The following is a 19,359-nucleotide window of genomic DNA, read 5'->3' on the forward strand; positions in this document are numbered from 1 at the left end:
AAATATAAAAGGTATCAACCTTTTAGACAAAACAAAATTTACAAAAAATATACTTATCAAAAGAAACCATATAATAGGCAATCATATAAAAACCCTTTTAAACGAAAAAAGTTTAGGAAAGAAAAGTATAAAAGAAATAATAATTTCAAAAGAACCATAAACAAAACAAACATAACCTGTTACTTATGTAATCAAAAAGGACATTATGCAAAGGAATGCCCTGCCAGAAAAAAGATACATGAATTAGGTATAGAATTAAAAATAGAAAATATGGAACAATTATTAGAAAAAATTGATCAAATAAAAATATCCTCTTCAGAATCAGAAGAAGAAAATTATAATAGTGACACCACTGATGATAGTGATAACACTATAGAAAGTAATCATAATTGCAAAGGAGAAATTTGTAATTGTAATAAAATAAATGTTTTAACCGAATATAATCAAGTACTAGAACAAATAGATCAGATACAAGATTCAAACATAAAAAGAAAATTTTTCAAAAAATTGTCAAAATTAATAAATGAAGAAATCAACCAAGTACCTGAACCACCAACAACTTTTGAAAATGTAGAACGAATGTTTAAATACAAAAAACCTGTAACAGCAATATCATCATCAATTTCTTCAATGGACTTACAATATGAAATTAGACAATTGAAAAAAGAAGTAAGACACTTAAAATATAGATGTGATCAATTGGAATTAGATAAAAACCTAAAAAACAAAGAAAAAATAATAGAAGAAAAAGAAGAAGATACCGGTACAGAAGATGATAAAGACTTAAAATTCAATGACATAACTAGAATTAAATACCAAAAATGGTATACCAAGATAAGTTTGACAATAAAAGATTTTAAGATTGAAACAATAGCAATGTTAGATTCAGGAGCAGACATGAATTGTATAGATCAAGGAATTATACCAAGCAAATATTTTTATAAAACAAAACAAACCCTATCAGCAGCCAATTCTACCAAAGTAAAAATAAATTATAAAATACCAAGTGCACATATCTGTAATAATGGAGTTTGCTTCAAAACAAGTTTTATGTTAATATGACTTAACTTATGACTTAAATTAAAATTTTTCAATTATTCAATTATAGATAACAGGTAAGTATAAAGCTATCCAGTATATAATGGTAAAAACATAAATTTGTATATACATACATATGAATAATATTACAATCCCGTATGTATACATGGTAATTATTATTTGGTTTAAAAATTATTATTACTCAATAATATTTCAAGATACATGAGCATAGAGTTAAATAATTCTAAGGTTCGTTCTATTTCTCTACAGTCGCAATATTCGTTATGGTTTGTAGTATGGTAATCACTAATAAATCTGCCTTGTTGAATTAAACAATTTTTAAAACTTATTACTTCTTGTCTATTGGTTAAATCAATTAAACTTAAATTTTCTAATGCTGATTTTATAAATCTCATTGTCAATTGATACTTCTATAGATTGTCAATAGGTATGCATTATTTCTATATCTTCTGTAAACATAATAACCATTTAGTCTATACATATGGTCTATCACCATGATATATTCATCGGGTAATACAACAAAGTAAATAATAATTTCCATATTATTCAATGTTTATTGAAGAGGTTAATATAACATTTACATACTCTAAGCAATCTATACAACTTAGGTCTAATCCATGGTAATAATTTACAAGATTAACAGTATAAAAGCAATTACATTCGAAACAGTAATTTAAAATATAAAACTGGTTACAAATAGTACAATAGTATACTCCTATTTCCATTTTGAACAGTAATTTCTGATGTGGAAGATCAACCATAGTTGCAACCACAGAGCATACTTAAAATGATATGCAGTTGGTCTTTAGGTTCCTGCACTGTTAACCTGGAATCCCAGAGTTAACTCAGAGTGATAATCGAAGAGAGAAAGAAAGGATTGCCGTCAACACGGACTTATACAGTAACAATTGGTAAATAATATTGTATTGACAACAAAATACAAAATACAATCTGTACTACCTTGGTACTACTTATACAAAGCTTGATATTACTGCTACTACCAAGTTGTTGTAAACTTTGGTATCCTTACATTGGAAATGGAAATGAAAATACATTTTGAAGAGAGAGATTTTTTAGCTTGGAGAGTTTTTCCGTCTCCTTCTAATGGTCTGAGATTGTCCTTTTATAGGCGCTTCATTTGCATCGGACTTCAAATTGGAATTGAATTTGTTTGAGCGGTCTTTCATCAGTGGAGAATGAGTCACTACTTTTTGTCTTTTCTTTCTTTTTCTTTTTATCTTGTCGGCCACTTTGTCTGCTGAGTCATTTGTCCTTTGTGCTTTTGTTTTTGTCGGTGTCTGCCACTTTTGTTGCTTGTGCTGTATGACATCATTGCTTAGCTCAGATTTTTGTCTTTGGTGGCTATGACATCACTGCTTACATCATTATTTTTGTCACATTTCTACTTGTGTGAAAAAATCATCATTGTCGTCTGCCAGGTCTATTGGTGATGGTGATGCTGTCGAACTCCTGGTTTCTTCCATTAATTGTTCATATTCTTGTTCAGAAGTGCAGGCTGCTAATTGTGCCATTATTTGGCTTTTTCGGGCCAAAAATGTTTCTTGTTTGGTTATTGTAAATGAGCTTGGGCTTTTGCACAGTTGTGGGTATTTTGCGAAAAATGGTTCTAATGCTTCTGGGCCACAACCTTGGAGATTAGTTTTAGGCCACCATTTGGTTTTATATTTGCGAACTAACATAGGTATTTGAAAATTGTCTAAGGGTTGGTCTGTTATCTGATATTCGATCATAAAAATCCAAGGTATATGAAAATAATGACTATAAATTAGCCATCTTGGAGAACAATGAACAAGGTCTGGAAGGTTGATTGTGTCAAAGAATTGTTTTTGGGCGGTTTGTATTTGGTCAGGGATAATGTCTACAGAAATGCCAAATTTGTTCCACCAGTGATGGAACCAATATGGGATTGGGTATTCAAAAGTATCAGAAATATAGAAGAAAAATGAAATAGACATTTGGTCATTTTGCTTAAGGAATGTTCGTTCCCAAGCAAGCTGATAATCATAATAATTATATTTTGCATTTTGTCCATTTGTCAAAATAAATTCTTTTGTCTGATGGGGTTCTTGTCCCCACTCTGCCAGAGTCCATACTTTAACAAGTCGGACCTTACAATATCTGATTTTGTTGGGAATTACTGGATCATAATTGTTTTGCATAAGGATGGAATTTGTGTGGACAAGAATAGTCTCATAATATTTTTGAGATTTGGTAAAATTATCAGGAATATAGTAATGTGTTTTGGGAAATATAGATTCACATAGGTGATAGGCATTCAAGTTTGGGTTTTTAGCCCAATATTCTGGTTCTATAGTGATGATATGATCTTCAATGATTTTGTATTTGTAGTCTGTGGATGGCGAGTCTTGTGAAATTTTTGGGCTTTGAGAGGATGGTAATGTAATAGCTTGTTTAAAGGTAGAAGGTGTTATAGGTTTAATGGGAGATTGTAATGGACTATATTTGTTTAATGAAACAAAATTGGAAGCAAAAGCTGGTCTAGGTGATCTTGGTCTTGGGCTACTGGGGTGGATAATTAAGGCACTTGAAATTGGACTCATTGGTCTATTTAAAATACTAGTACTGCTAGTATAAATTGGTCTTTGAGTAGTAGATGGTCCAGAAGTAAATAATTGTAATTTGGTCAAATTGGTCTTTGCAATATTGGTCTGAGACCTTAAAGAGATCTCTGTCACCAACAAAAATTTCATTTGATAAATTTTTTATCAATCACAATTAATTGAATTAAGTCGAAGGCACCATATGTTTAATTAGGATTGTATATGATTTTTGTAAATTTTAATTGAATTGAAAAATTGTGTTGAAATCGTATGAGAAAAAAAATTAATAGTGTAGAAATCAAATTAAATTTATTTTGTTATTTAATTTTAAATTAAAATTTTTATTAAAATTTATAATGATATTAAAAAATTAATATTAAATTAATATTATATATATTTTTAAATAATTTATAGTAATATTATAATTTTAATATATATTTTCAATGATATATTTTATATTACATATAATTTTAATAAAATTACGTACATGTATATTTGCAATAATATTTAATTTTTAAATATTTTTTATCATTTTATTTATATTATATCTAAATAGATTATATATATAAAAAATATTATGCTATTAAAATATAAATTATTTAAATAATTATATATATATATATTTATAATAATTATTATTATCTATATAAAATATTATACTACTAATTTTTATAGTATTTTTATATATTAAAAATATTTTTATAAAATATAATAACTATTTATAATTAATCTTAGTACTTTATAGAATTATGAAATAACAATAAACATGTATAAAATTACTGGTATTATTTAATTATAGAATTACTGTATTAATTTTATTAAAATAATAAAAAATTTTATCACTAAATAAATGTATACTATATAATTAAATTATTTTTATACGTCTAATAGCAACATAATATTAATTTTAAGATTTTGAAATTATATATTACTAGTAATTTTTTATTTAAATATTAATAATAAAATTTATTAAATATTAATATATTAAAATTATAAAAAATATTTATTATTATAAAAATATAATATAAATAATATTATTAGATTAATATAATATAAATATATTATTATAATATATTAATAAGTAAAAAAATAAAAAATAAATAAATCATTCCCCAAATCACTGCCGCCAGATTATTATTATTATTATTATTATTATTATTATTATTATTATTATTATTATTATTAAGAATAGCCCTGGTGTAACACTATGATTTAAATTTTTTTATTTTTTTTAATTATTAAAATATTATAATAATATAAATTAATTAATATATTATTTTTATATTATATTAATTTAATAATTTTATTCGTAGTATATTTTTTAATAATAACTTTTTTATAATATATTTTATTAATTTTATTGAGTTGTTATTATGCTATCATAAATAATTATGAAATAATATTAATTTAATGATATTGTACATAATTATAAATAATATTAATTTTATACTTTTGAAATTATATAAGATCAATAATATTTTTAATTTAAATATTAATAATAAAATATATTGAATATTAATATATTTTATATATTAGTATTTAAAATTATAGAATAAAATTATGATGTGATTAAGTATTATACTTAATCACCCGATTATTTATAATTTATCAAAAATAATAAATTTAATTAATTTATTCCATGATTAAATTGATTTATTTATTTACCTATTATAATTTAATTTAATTTTATTTTATTTTATTAAAAAATTTAATATATTCAAAAAAAATTAATAAATTAATAAAAATTATATTTTTTAATATATATAAAAAAAAGAGATACCTTACTTTTTGCAATTGGAGTATTATGTCTTTACTCCAACATTTTAAGAATTAAATTATCTAATTTGGATTGATACAGAAAAAAGTTGAAGGAAAGAAAAATATTTTCCAGAAGAATTGATTTAAAGAAAAATATTATTTTAATTTAAAATTATTTTTATATTCTTTGAAGCTGCTGTACTGCTTTAAGAATCGGTTCAGGTGTATTAGCAGGAGGGTCGAGTATTTATATAACCTGGTATTGCATGCTTTGGAACTTCTTTCTAAAAGGAGGTTTGATTTTTGTATTTTCCCTTCGACTTTTATTATTTCTTTATAATTAAGTTTTAATTGGATTAAATAAAGTAAATTTTCTTATAAAAAGTTAATTTATGTCTCTAAAGTTACTAGATATAGATTTTAGAGGATTTGTTCAATTAGGTAGATGTCACATCTTTTTTCCATTTAATTGTAGAATAATTTGTGAAAGTCCATATATGTAACTTTTAATTTTGTCATTGTGCTCATCATTTTATAAATTTATTGTTGCCGAATTCACATTGAATTTTAATTTTCAAAAATTTATTATCATCTTTTATATCTGATATGTAAAACTAATAATGTGTTATATATTTTAGAATGCATTATGTCCCTGTACATTCCAAATTATGCTTATTTTATCAATAAATTTCACAAGATTTACTTTTGTGGATATAGCTGTCGAGATCATTTTATCAATATTTGAATTTGGTTTACTTTTACATCAGCTTGCCCATTTATTGGGAGTCACTATGCCAACTATGTAGTACTTTTGTTGATTTTATGCATTTGGAACAGGGCACATCAGTTCAGCCAGAGCAAAGTGGTTCCCATGTAGTTTCTGATGAAGAAAATGATCAATTTTGGTGCCTAAATGATGTCCCTGGTGGGTTTAAATACTTCACTCTATATGGTGATACTATAATGCAAATATCAGCTAAATTGTTCATTATAAGACAGTGGAAGCAAGGAATTCCTTAGATACTTCAACTAGTAAAGATGTTTTTTTTTATCACTTTGTGAAACCACCAGCAAACATTGTTGTTCTTGAAGGTGATTGTTTGGATACTAGTGGTGATGGTGGAGAATTAGAATCATACCTGATATGACTTATGTTTGTACCTTCCCTATATTGATGAATTTTCTATCTGCATTCTTCATAGTTAGCCACCAATGATTTTTACAGAAATTTTATTCTTTTAGATTCATGCGATTCCGTAGTAGTGGATGATTTTTTGAAAGGAACAATACTTATAGGTGCAAGAGCTTCCCGTCCTCCACAAGAAGGGAACTGCACACAACTATCACTTGGAAAGAACCTGGATGAAAATCTCAACCAATCTCCTATAGCTGATTACAGTGTTGGAGTGAATAACAGTGATGTAAATCCCATATATTTCTGCTTATGGTAATTATTAAGATGGTAACCATGGGTTTGATATGTTTGATATGGATGATGGATATTCAAAACTTGGAAACTTGGAGGACTCAGAAGATGATGACGACAAAGATGATGACGACCCATTGAAATCCAGTAGAAGCTATCGTACCCTTTAACTAGGATGGTGTTTATAAGTTTTAATTCAATTAAAAAATCATATAAAAAATAATTGATAGTATAAATCGAATCCAATTTATCTGGTTATTTAATTGAAATTAGGATTTTTTATTAAAAATCGTAACAAATGAAACTGTATAAAAAATTAATATTAAATTAATATTATATATGTCAAATGTATAATTTATTATTTTATTTGCTATTTTTTAATTATTTTAATTTTTTATTTTATAATTTTTATTATTTTTTAATTATTTTAAAATTGTTATTTATTTTATTTTTCATAATTCTATTTAATTTAATTTTATTTTCAAAAATTTTTAAAATTTTTTTAATATTTAATAAAATTTATATATTTAAAATAAATATAATTAAAAATTAAAAAAATATATTTTTTAATATATATAAAAAAAATAAAATAGATAAAAATTATGAGAGTTAAAAAATGAGATACCTTATTTTTTGCAATTGGAGCATTATGTCTTTACTCCAACATTTTAAGAATTAAATTATCTAGTTTGGATTGATATGGAAAAAGTTGAAGGAAAGAAAAATATTTTCTAAAAAAGTTGATTTAAAGAAAACATTATTTTAATTTAAAATTATTTTTATACTCTTTTTTAAGTTGAAAACTCATTTTGCAAATTAAATTTAAAATACTTCTTATATTTTATTTTTCTTTATTATGTTTGAATTAATAAAAATAAAATATTCAGAATTATAGAATAAAATTATTATATATTTAATATAATATAAATATTAATTTATAATATTTTATTATAATATATTATTTTGAATCGAGTGATAATTGAAAAAGGTGTTTTATGTTAAGTAGGCGGGCATTATTTATTTTATTCTTTTAAAATTATGGCCATAATTTAATTTTTTTATTTTTTAATTATTAATATATTATAATAAAATATTTATATTTTATTAATTTAATATATTACTATAATATATTTTATTAATTTTAATATATTATTATAATAATATTATAATTAAATAATATTAATTATAAATTTATTTACTGTTATTAAATATATTTACAAGAGTATTGAATTAAATAATTAATTAATTAATTAATATGAATATTTAAAATTATAAAAATTAAATTTATTTTTTTATTAGACTGCTATTGGATTTGATATATATATTAGAATTGAATGATGGATATTCAAACCCTGGAAACTTTGGATATGCAACTTAAATCTGGACTGATTGCTATTACCAACAAAAATATCATTTGTAAAATCTTTATCAACCACGATTAATTCAAATTAAGTAGAAGTCATCATATATTTAATCCTGATTTTTGTAAATTTTAATTGAAAAATTATATTGAAATCATATGAAAAAAAAGTTGACAGCGTAAAAATCGAATTAATTTATCTCGTTATTTAATTTAAATTAAAAATTTTTATTAAAAATTATATTAAAATTATATTAAAAAATTAATATTAAATTAATATTATATATATTTTTAAATAATTTATAGTGATATTATAATTTTAATATATATTTTCAATGATACATTTTATATTACATATAATTTTAATAAAATCACGTACATGATATTTGCAATAATTTTTACCATTTTATTTATATTATATTATATCTAAATAGATTTTATATATATATATATAATATTATACTATTAAAATATAAATTATTAAAATAATTATATATATATTTATAATTATTATTAATATAAAATTATTATATATTTTATACAATGATTAATTATTAAAAGTTCATAATAGTATTTAACTAATTTAATTTATTAATTATCGTTTAGATTGATAGAGAAAAATATTTTCTAAAAGAAATTGATTTAAAGAAATACATTATTTTAATTTAAAATTATTTTTATACTCTTTATTTTTTTAATTTTATTTAAAAATAAAAGATAAAATAATAATATTAAGAAAATAATAGTATTTTCTTTCATTTTTTTCTTATTAAATAAAGAAAAAATTGTTATTTTATTTTTATTAATTAACATAATAAAAAAAATAAAAAATAAAAAATATTTTCTTCTGACAATTTGCTTTCCCTCCGTAACTATTTAATCAGAGTATTATCGTCAAAATGTGGAAAATTCCTTTTCTCCCAAACTGAAGAACAAACTTATTGACTGATTACAGCTGGCCATGTGACCATACAATTGTCCACGTGTCACTAATTCACAATTAAAATATTAATCTAAAGGATTCAAATAAATAAATAAATTCTGAAATAGCATGTGATCACATGTTTTCAATCATCATCAGCAAACCCTTTGTTTTTTTGCCTGAAAAATTACTTTCATATTTTTTTTAATTATATTTGTGTTTTAAAAAATTTTTGTATAGAAGTTAAATTTCAGCAAGAACTCACAAATATTAGCGATTATTTCAAAATTATAAAATTATTGTAAAAATTCAGCAAAAATTAATTTAAATAATTTTTATATTAATTTCTTATTTAACTCTAAAAAATTAATTCAAATAATTACATTATTCACTGATCCATGAACATGGGATTGTCATACTTTCCTCCACCCAAGTTTGCTGTGAGAGTATTCATAAAAATTAAATTATTTAAATTTTAAATTAATTTATATTAATAATATTTGAATTTATTTTAAAATTTAATTAAAAATTAATTTAAATGTGTATCAAACTTAATTATTATAATTCAAATAACACTCTAAATATATTTAATTTTATATATTTTAATTAATTATTAATAAATAAATATTTTTTATTAATAATTTTTATTTAAAAATTTAATATTTTAAAAAAATATTTAAATTTTAAATTTTAAATAAAAATATAAAAAATATAAATATTATTATAAAATATATATATATTATATTAAAATAGTTATTTATATAAATAAATTCAAATAATTATTACTCAATAAATAAAATAGAAAGACAATCCGAAATTCATAATGAATATTTTTTCAAACCCTTATTCATTTCGAATTCTATTTTAACTATTTAAATTTATATTATTAAAAATATTAGACCCGTGATCATCTCTATTTACTATACTATTTACTATAAAATAATTAATATAAAATTATTTAATTAAATTATTTAATAATTTTATGTTAATTAGACACTATGTGTGACTGTTAAGGAAACTTACGTTATAATATAAAATATTTATTAATTAATTTTTATTTTAAAAAATATATAAAAATATTTGTAAAATGCTAAAAGTATATTAATTAATAAATTTATTGATATTAACAGTTAAATATAAAAAAATCTAAAATAATTTTAATATAAAAAACTTAATCAATTATTTTTTTTAAAAAACCTCTCATAAACTTTCCACAGGTTATTAAGAGATTTTTTAAAAAATTTTGAAATGTTTTTTTCTTTAATTTTTAAAATATTTTTATTTTTTTTAATAAAAAATGAAAGGTCAAGTAACAGGTTTAGCCTGTTAGACACAGCACAGTGAATAAATCCTAATTTCTCAAGAGTATTCAATTTTTGAAAATTAAAAGCAGACGCGTTGCAGAAGAAACATCCAACTTCCAAGCGGCAGACAAACGTTCAAACCAGGCGAAGCTTCCATATTCACACGTCGTAGACGCGTTCCTTAATTCAATTGTTTTCTTTCTCTTCTGTCCTTTCCATATAAAACTACAAATCTCAAATACCCTCTTCTACAACAACAGTCTCATTTTCTCAGCTTCATCTCTCCGATTAATTCCTAATGTTTCCTCAGATACCCATTTCCATAGTGATCATTTCTGCTTTCTTCTTCTTCTTTCCTAGTAATGCAATTCGATCATTTCACAGTAAAACTGATTTCCATGAAAGAAAGATTGATGGGTTTGATTTTTCTCTGCAATTCTTTGAAGCCCCAGAGTATAAAAATGGAAATGAATGTGCTGCTGTGAATTGTTTGTTGCTACCTTCTAATCCTTCGCTTGTTCATGTAGCTATGACACTGGATCCTCAGTACTTGAGAGGCACAGTAGCTGCAATCCATTCAGTTCTCAAACATTCTTCTTGCCCAGAAAACATTTTCTTTCATTTAATTGCCTCCGATTCAGGGCTGATTAGTCCAAGCAAACTCAGCAAGGTTGTAGAATCTGTATTCCCATTTTTGATGTTTAAGGTCTACACCTTCAATGAGAATCTGGTCAATAATCTAATCTCAACTTCCATTCGTCAAGCTCTCGACAATCCATTGAACTACGCAAGGAGTTACTTAGCTGATATGCTGGATCCCTCCATTAAACGAGTGATTTATTTGGATTCAGATGTAATAGTTGTTGATGATATTAAAAATCTATGGAGGATTCCTCTTACTGGTTCAAGAACAATTGGGGCACCAGAATACTGTCACGCAAACTTCAGCAATTACTTCAACAGTGAGTTTTGGTCAGATCCTGAGATTTCCAGGCTTTTTGAAGGGAAGAGAGCTTGTTATTTTAATAGTGGGGTGATGGTGATGGACTTGGAGAGATGGAGAGAAGGTGATTACACAAGGGATATTGAGAAATGGATGAGAATTCAGAAAGAGAAGAGGATTTATGAGTTGGGTTCTCTTCCACCATTTTTGTTGGTGTTTGGTGGAGACGTTGAAGCCATTGATCACAGATGGAACCAGCATGGTCTTGGTGGGGATAATGTAGTTAGAAGTTGCAGGTCATTGCATCCAGGACCTGTGAGTTTGTTGCATTGGAGTGGTAAAGGGAAGCCATGGAGGAGGCTTGATGATATGAAACCTTGCCCTGTTGATTATTTATGGGCACCTTACGACCTTCATAAACACCAGAGCCATCCACACATCCACCATCAAAAGAGAAGGCAAAGATGATTAATTTTTGTTTATACTTGTTTGGTGGAGTAATTCAAATTTTTGAAAATTTTCAGAAGTACTAAAATTGTGGTAAGAGAAAAATCAAAAATAGATTATTGAAATATAAAAAAAATATAACTTATTTTTTAAAAAATAGAAAATAATTATTATATGATAGGTTAAGAAAGAGAATTTGAAAAAATTAAATTAAAATATTGTAAAATTTATAAACAAAGAAAAAAATATATATTTTTTTAATTGCTGCTAGATATTATAAAAAATATTTATTTAAATTCAGTCTATCAATAATGAGCACTTTCAAAATATAAATAAGTGAATTAATTTTTTTTATTAAAAAAAATGATATCTACTTAATATTTTTAAATTCAGGATATACCGAATCTACCTAAAATTTAAGAATTTTACAAATAATGTAATCCACTTAAAAATTATTCACCTGTGTCGATTATAAGTAACATTCCCTCTTAACCCAGAAAAACCAAACATAAAATAACTATGCAAAACTTAAATTCAAAAGTACTTCACAATGTTCCTCTGATTTGAGAAAAATGAAAAGCAAAAAACTAAAAGTAAACGGTAGAGGGAAATCTTCAAAAGGAAGCTAGTCTAATAGTTTCGACAGAAAATGAAAAAAGGAAGAACACTCTCTAGAAGCTAGAGAGAGGACAGGGGATGGCCTTCTTTTCACCATTTCTTTTTTTTTTTCTTTCTTATTTTCAAATGAGAGAACTAAAAAAAAAAATCTAAACAAAGGTTAGAGTTGGAAAGTAATCTGAAACCCATTCATGTGTTTAGGTTGTCCTACCAATTTAGTAGGGGGGAAGTTTGTGGACAAAAATCCTGTATTAGGAAGCTACATCCAAATGTTGATTGCGACTAAACAATCCTGTAATTCATAAAGTAAGCTAGTAAGCCACAAAGATGATTGATTGCAACTAGACAGTCATAGTTTGTTTGCCCTCCCGTTTAATTTAAGTGAGGATTACTTCAGACAAAAAAATAAAAGAAGTGATTTTTTTTTTCTTTCAGGTTTCAATCCAATCATCAACCAGGCATTATTATAAACACATTGAGAATGACAGACAAACTTAAAACAATGATTCTTATGGTTTCCTTTATTTGGTGAATGCTCAAGGTAGGAATTCTCAGGACAAAAGGCTTGAAGACCATAAATCCTTGCCATTAAAATTTTGTTTGGATAAAATATAGGAGGGAAAGGAAAATAGATTTTATTTTTCTCTTTTTTATTCTCTCTTTATTCAAACATAAAGAGGAAAATAAATGATAATGGAAAGGAAAATAATTTTATATTTCCTTTGATATCTCACATTTCTACTTTGATTTCTACTCTTTTTTTTTTCTCTCTTCTAACTAAACAAGAGAGTATCTTTTCACGGTTATTTTACCTTAACTATTTTCCATACCCTTTTCCACCTATCCAAACAAGCTGTAAATGTCCCATATTTGAACAGAGGTCTAAGAAAAGATAACATGGTTGCGTGAAAACACGCGATTACTGAACGCGCTTATTGTCGTCTGAGAACAAGCTGGGTTACTAGGGCTTACGATTACACTGTGCCAGGCTCCTGAAAACTCTTGATTCTTAGAGGAGCTTCACGAATGAGATGATTCTTTGCATAACCTGGCCATTTCATTACACAAATTACAAAGGGACACTTCCTTGAATGCGTCGCTGAATTTTAGCAAAGTGTTGTCTCACGCCTTTGGGAATCTGTAACTAAAACAACTACAGCAGGGCGTTGATGGTATTGGGACAGTGAGGTAATACAACATGCCCCGGCAACCACATAATTTCCCAAACCAGATTATTCATTTTATTCCATCTTAATCTTGTAATGCAAAATTATTTTAACGATTTGGGGGTAAAAGAAAGATGACAGTTCACACAAGTTCGATGCCAAAATGGGAATTCTATTCATGCAAATCTAAGCACTGTAGCCAAGGTTTTGATTCAGATGGATGAAAGAGAGAATATACTGCTTTTGGAGATTTCATGGAAAAGTAAGAAGTGGATGGAAGCACAAAATGGTTTTTGGGATAAAAAAAAATCCAACTATAAATGGTTTATATTTGAAAAAGCAATAGGTACATAGATTAACAAAAAGAAAAGAATGTACATGCCTCCTTTTCTTTACAACAATCCCACAACACAACTTAGATGCAATCTGTTCTCCAAGCCTCTTAAATGATGACCTAGTAACATACACCTGACAACAGAAAAGAGAACAATTTCAGTATATAATATGCGAAAAGGACTCGAAAGGACTATCATTTTTGGTAGACATGAACATCTACAATGAATATTGATCTATGACTAGGAAGTAGGAAGTACCTATCTGTGTAAAGTGTACATAAAATAGCAACATATGCCTAGGGATATAGACAGTATACATAAATATCTAGGAAGTACACTTCCATAGAATTAACCACAGTTATTAAAGACACAAGACACAAAGGATCCTAGGACCTAGGAGTAAGACGAAGGCGCTTGCTTGAATGATGTGAGACACAAAAAAATATCATTCATACAATTGTTTATATAAATTTTATAACGACATCATATAATAGTTAACACTCAAATAGACAAGTAGCAATATTTTTGCAAATAAAATAAAACAAAACTATTATAGATATCAATGTCTTAAAAACTATACTGCATTTCAAAGTCTAAATAGTAAATAAATGGCAATAATCCATCTGAAGTAAAAATAAGATAAAACTAAAGAAACTAATAAACATTAAACTTTTGCAATTCAGATAAAATAAAAATAAACTACTAAGATACTAATGTCTTGAAAACTTTTAAGTCTTTCCATTTCTGGACTGCCCTATGAGAGAGGGTGTTGTGCTGATGTGGCCAGGAGTCATTGGTACTAGGTATAATTAAAAAAGAAATGAGGATGAGTGAAATGTGCCTGAGGCATGCCTGAGGCGTGCCTGGTGCAAGGCTGTAACTCGCAAAAATCACACGCCTTTTACTTCTTGAAGCCAAGAGGCTTGTGCAGCCTGGTGCACTTGCGCCCCAGGAGCACCTTTAAGAACACTGTTATTAACCAAACATATTATCTGCTCTCAAATTTATATCAAATACATTCTTTTTCTCTTCCTTGCAAGGTAAAAATTGAAAAAACATCAGCCTACTTAAAATCTGTTGGTATCCAATGCATGAATCTGTGTGCTCCACACCTAAGCTCATGACTACACGTTCAAAACTAGAGTATAAATAACAAAATCACAGAAATTTTATGGAGAGTATCAACATAATACCAACCAGAAAAGCAGCTTCGCTAGGTAATCACGAGAAGTTCTTATGGTATCACAAAATTCATCTGCAGTATCTTTGTGATCTTCAGTATTTCCTATGATTGAATGCCCAATTAAATTGGAGGTGGGATCATCTTTGAAGAATCTTCTTACTATATTTTGAACGAGCTGGTGAATGATATCCTCCACCTCTATAGATGATGGTCGAGATAATTCTGACACCTATTAAATATATTTAAGTACAAAAAGAAGATGTGTCAAACAGCTAACAGGCTTACATACAAACATCAGCTTCAAAATAAAGTAGGCCAAATGTTCAATTCCACCCCTGCACTCATTAGAGATGTTTAAATTAGTCTGTTTTCAACTTTTTGTCTAAATTAGTCTAAGAAGTTTCAATTTAAGTTTAACTTAGCCTCAAAAGCAAAATTTCTGCACTAGATATCTTGATTTCTTAATTAGTCCAGAAATAAGAAGATCACAGCAAAATTTCTGCACTAAATTTCTTGATTTCTTAATTAGCCAAGAAATAAGAAGCTCAGTTTTTGTGCTAAATTATGCTTTAATTACAATTTGTAGACTAATTTAGACAAAAAGTTAAAAATTGATTAAATTGAACAACTCCAATAAGTACAGAGGTGAAGTTGAGCATTATGCCAAATAAAGTAGCTTGATCTTGATCAAGAAATTGCAGGTCATTACCATTTCAGAATCCAACGAACGCAAATATTCTAATAAATCATTTCTACTCCCTCTGTTACATTCTATTTGCATAGTTTCTTTCTTCTGGGCATCCAATTCCTGAAACAACAGATCAATCATCTGATGTCAGAATATCAAGAAACATATCATCTAAGATGCAGGTAGCCTGCAAAGTAAGAACAGACATATCTTAAACCAAAAAGTATAAATAATTAATTGTGCTGTCCCACCAAGGAGTTGGCACCAGCAAATGTCAAATCCCCACAAACTACACAAAGTCTGGCACAATTTACATAATAATATTTGTTCAAGGCTAAAAAAGTATGAGAGAAGCACAAAATTGGTCAAAATGCTAGCCACAACACATTAGACTTGGCAAGCATCTAAACTGATGCCTCTGCACCTAAACATCAAAACTTTCATTAAATCCAACAGGAAAGTCCAGCTGCATCATGGTAGCAGCACCACAAGCATTCTAAACCTCTAAAATTTTACCAAAAGATTAAACGTCTAGAAGCCAGTCCACAATTGCTATCATAATATTTAAATCCATATTAATTATTAAAATTCTAGAATGCAGAAAACATTTGCTTAATTAGAGTTGATACTAGATTAATTCCTGATTCTCCTGAAAAGGTAATTAGTAGGTATTACTTTGTCATCAAATTAAATTCAAACTTTATTGAATTTGCAGCATAATGATCTTATGTCAATATGCAAATTAGAATGGTCAAAGATCAAACTAGACACACCAATTCGCCATTTTCCCTCCATTTCTGGATGGAAGATGCTTTTGCATAAGAAGGAAAACAATGAAGCAACCATGTAGACACATTTTAAAAGCAAGAAAAGTATTATACTTTACTGCCTGTAAATAAATCAGACCAATTTTAAGAACACTTGGCATTATTGAGCACTACTCACTAAATTGTAAATTAGTCACTTGACAAATCTACAACATAGAAACAACGACCGTGCTCCTACTAGGAATTTGCGACTAAGGCTAAGTAGTTCGATCGTAAGTTGAATACTAACTATCAAGAACAAAACAAAATTCTTTCCTGCATATTTTCTGCAGTTTCCTCAAAAAAACGTAGCCATAATAACACTAAACCAATTGTCAAGAGAAAAAAAATCCCACCTGCTCCACATTAGATAACTCCGATTGCAACTTCTGAATATAATTCAAAGCCTCCGGCGACAAATCCCCAAAAACCTTTGGACTAATCTCTAAATCTTGAATACCAATCTCACCACCTCTACTCTCGCTCTCTTCACTCTGCTCTATTGATTCCTCGTTCTGTTCTGAGGAATTCAATTTCTCCGAGTTTTCCACAGATATATCCAAATTCCTCATTAAAGATATTCTGTACTCAGCATTCCACAGCGTGTACCTAAAATTACACCAACAAAAAATCAAAACCTAATCAAAAGTCACCAATAAAAAATCAGAATCTAAAATTTTATGCAAGAAACGACTAATTTACCCTGTTATGACAGCGGAGATGAGGAGGCTATCGAGAGGATGCTTTGAAACCCTAATCATGACAGAGAATTGATCGGATGGGAGCAACCCTAGCATTGTGGAAATAGTCTGCTTCATTGAATCCTTAGCGGAATCAGAAACTCCCTTGGAGATGACGGAGGTATCGAGAGGCTCGATTCGTTTAAGCATGTTAGCGATTACCAAAAAACCGCGGTCAAAGCTAGACTTCCGAGTTGATACAAAGTCGTCGGAAACGCCACCGCCGCTGCTGAGGCAGCTGACAGTGACGGCGGCTGCGGACGAAACGGAAGGAGGAGGCCGCGCAAAGAGATTGTGGCGGGAAAACGGAGTCGTAGAAGGAGACGAGGTGAGATGTTTCAATGACAAATCGGTGATGCGAGAAAGAGTAAAAGCTCGAGCTGCGGCCGCCATGTATGTGAGGAGTCGAGCTATAGAGAGAGCTCTCTCTCTCCCTCTCTTTTGTTCTCTCTATCTTCTTGGAACTGTATTTGTGACTATGTGCGTCTCTGCATTTGTCGACGTGGAAGGATCTTTTGCGCAGCGTTAAGTCTGGCCAGAAATTCCGTTTTTATTTTTTGCTGGTTTAATTTTTTTTTCTAAAAGAATTACTAATAGATCCAAATCTACAAAATTAAAATCAAAGACTATATTAAATTACTTATTTCAATTAAATTCAATAATTTGTTTTTATTTTAAAATTATTAGTAAAAATATTTTTATTATAAAACTAATCCTTCATTTGAAAAAAAAATCGTCTTTGATATTCATACAATTTAATTTTTATAATTTACAAATTTATACTTTTTAATTTTTTAATATTAAATAAATTGATTAATAATTTTATAAAATATAAAACATTTTAATTGTGTTTTTGAAACGATATAATAATTTTTTTTAATAACCATTGGAATTTAGACAGCTGGTCCGGTTCCGCCGCCATCTTACCATACGTTAAATTCAGACAGCTGTCCGGTGTGCTAAAGTTATACTGCAATAGTAAAATAAGAATTTTAAAATTTCAAGAGATTAAACTACCCTTTTAAATATTTTTTAAAAAGTTAATAAATTTCTAAAATATCAAAAGTAATTTAAATAAATTAAATATAATTTAAATATTAAAATTATTAAATCACCTCTTACTTTTAGAGGTTGTTTAATTTAAATCCTATAAGTAATTTTTCGTTATTTCTTTTAAATTTTTGAAAAATTAAAAAAAAATGATAATCAAATATATTAATTTTTTTTAAAATTTAAAATTTCTTAATTAATTTAACTCCAACCAAATAAAATATTACTTTTATTTTTACATCCAATTTTATTTTTTAAAAAAACTAACTTTATGCATATAAGTTAATTGACTGAATACATAATTTAAACAAAAAATTAGTTAACAAAATTGAACTTTTCATTGCTAACTTTTTATATATTACTTTTATAAAAATATAATTATTTAATTCATAAATTTTATAAAAATATATCTAAATTTTTAAATTTATAGAAAGTGACTATTTACTTTTTAAAAAAATCAAAATACATTAAATTACATTCATATACAAAAAGTTAAATAACTATATTTTTCATATATAAGAAGCTAAATAGTTATATTTTTTTAAAAATAGCATGTATCAAAAATTAATAATAAAAATATTAGAATATGAATTAGCTTTTTATGTAAACTTCGGAGCCAATTATATATTTAGCCTAAGCTAATCTCATTCACCCTTATACTTTAAATATTAAATTTTATGTATTTCACTACTCTATTCCTTAGAAATTACGAATCAAAGTAAAACAATAAAATATAAAAAGAGATATCAAATATCAACAGTGAGGGATATAAGTTCGCATGTTCATAAAAAATAAAAAAATAGTTTAAAAAATTAAAATTTAAAAATGGTATTTTAAACTTTTTTAATGAATTTAAAAGTTTTGCATTTTTTTATTGAAGAGTTTACTTAAATTCAGACTCTTCAACAAAATCTTTGGTATAATAAATATATAAATTAATTATTATATTTATTTGTATGAAAAATTAAATTT

General features: G+C 26.4%; 2 protein-coding genes across 2 annotated transcripts; one reads left to right on the forward strand and one right to left on the reverse strand.

The window, feature by feature from the left end:
- Positions 1–10,572: 10,572 nt before the first annotated feature.
- On the forward strand, positions 10,573–11,880 carry LOC110604756 (probable galacturonosyltransferase-like 10). The gene has a single exon (XM_021743046.2). It carries the CDS (start codon positions 10,710–10,712, stop codon positions 11,820–11,822), a length of 1,113 nt encoding a protein of 370 aa, XP_021598738.1. The 5' UTR covers positions 10,573–10,709; the 3' UTR covers positions 11,823–11,880.
- A 1,981-nt stretch (positions 11,881–13,861) lies between these two features.
- Positions 13,862–17,856, reverse strand: LOC110605460. The gene is made up of 5 exons (XM_021744053.2): positions 17,300–17,856; positions 16,954–17,206; positions 15,813–15,911; positions 15,118–15,332; positions 13,862–14,053 (listed from the first exon to the last, which is right to left on the reverse strand). The coding sequence occupies exons 1-5, from the start codon at positions 17,728–17,730 to the stop codon at positions 13,978–13,980; spliced, it is 1,074 nt and encodes a 357-aa protein (XP_021599745.1). The 5' UTR covers positions 17,731–17,856; the 3' UTR covers positions 13,862–13,977.
- Positions 17,857–19,359: the final 1,503 nt, after the last annotated feature.

The sequence above is a fragment of the Manihot esculenta genome, chromosome 17, assembly GCF_001659605.2.
Source record: "Manihot esculenta cultivar AM560-2 chromosome 17, M.esculenta_v8, whole genome shotgun sequence".
NCBI lineage: Eukaryota > Viridiplantae > Streptophyta > Magnoliopsida > Malpighiales > Euphorbiaceae > Manihot > Manihot esculenta.

Excerpts from the sequence above, each read along its gene's own strand:
- LOC110604756 (XM_021743046.2), top strand. The coding sequence starts at position 10,710 with ATGTTTCCTCAGATACCCATTTCCATAGTGATCATTTCTGCTTTCTTC.
- LOC110605460 (XM_021744053.2), bottom strand. The coding sequence starts at position 17,730 with ATGGCGGCCGCAGCTCGAGCTTTTACTCTTTCTCGCATCACCGATTTG. Across the intron at positions 17,207-17,299 it reads ATCTCCGCTGTCATAACAGG|GTACACGCTGTGGAATGCTG; the intron begins GTAAATTAGTCG and ends GTGTAATTTTAG. Across the intron at positions 14,054-15,117 it reads CTAGCGAAGCTGCTTTTCTG|GTGTATGTTACTAGGTCATC; the intron begins GTTGGTATTATG and ends TTCTGTTGTCAG.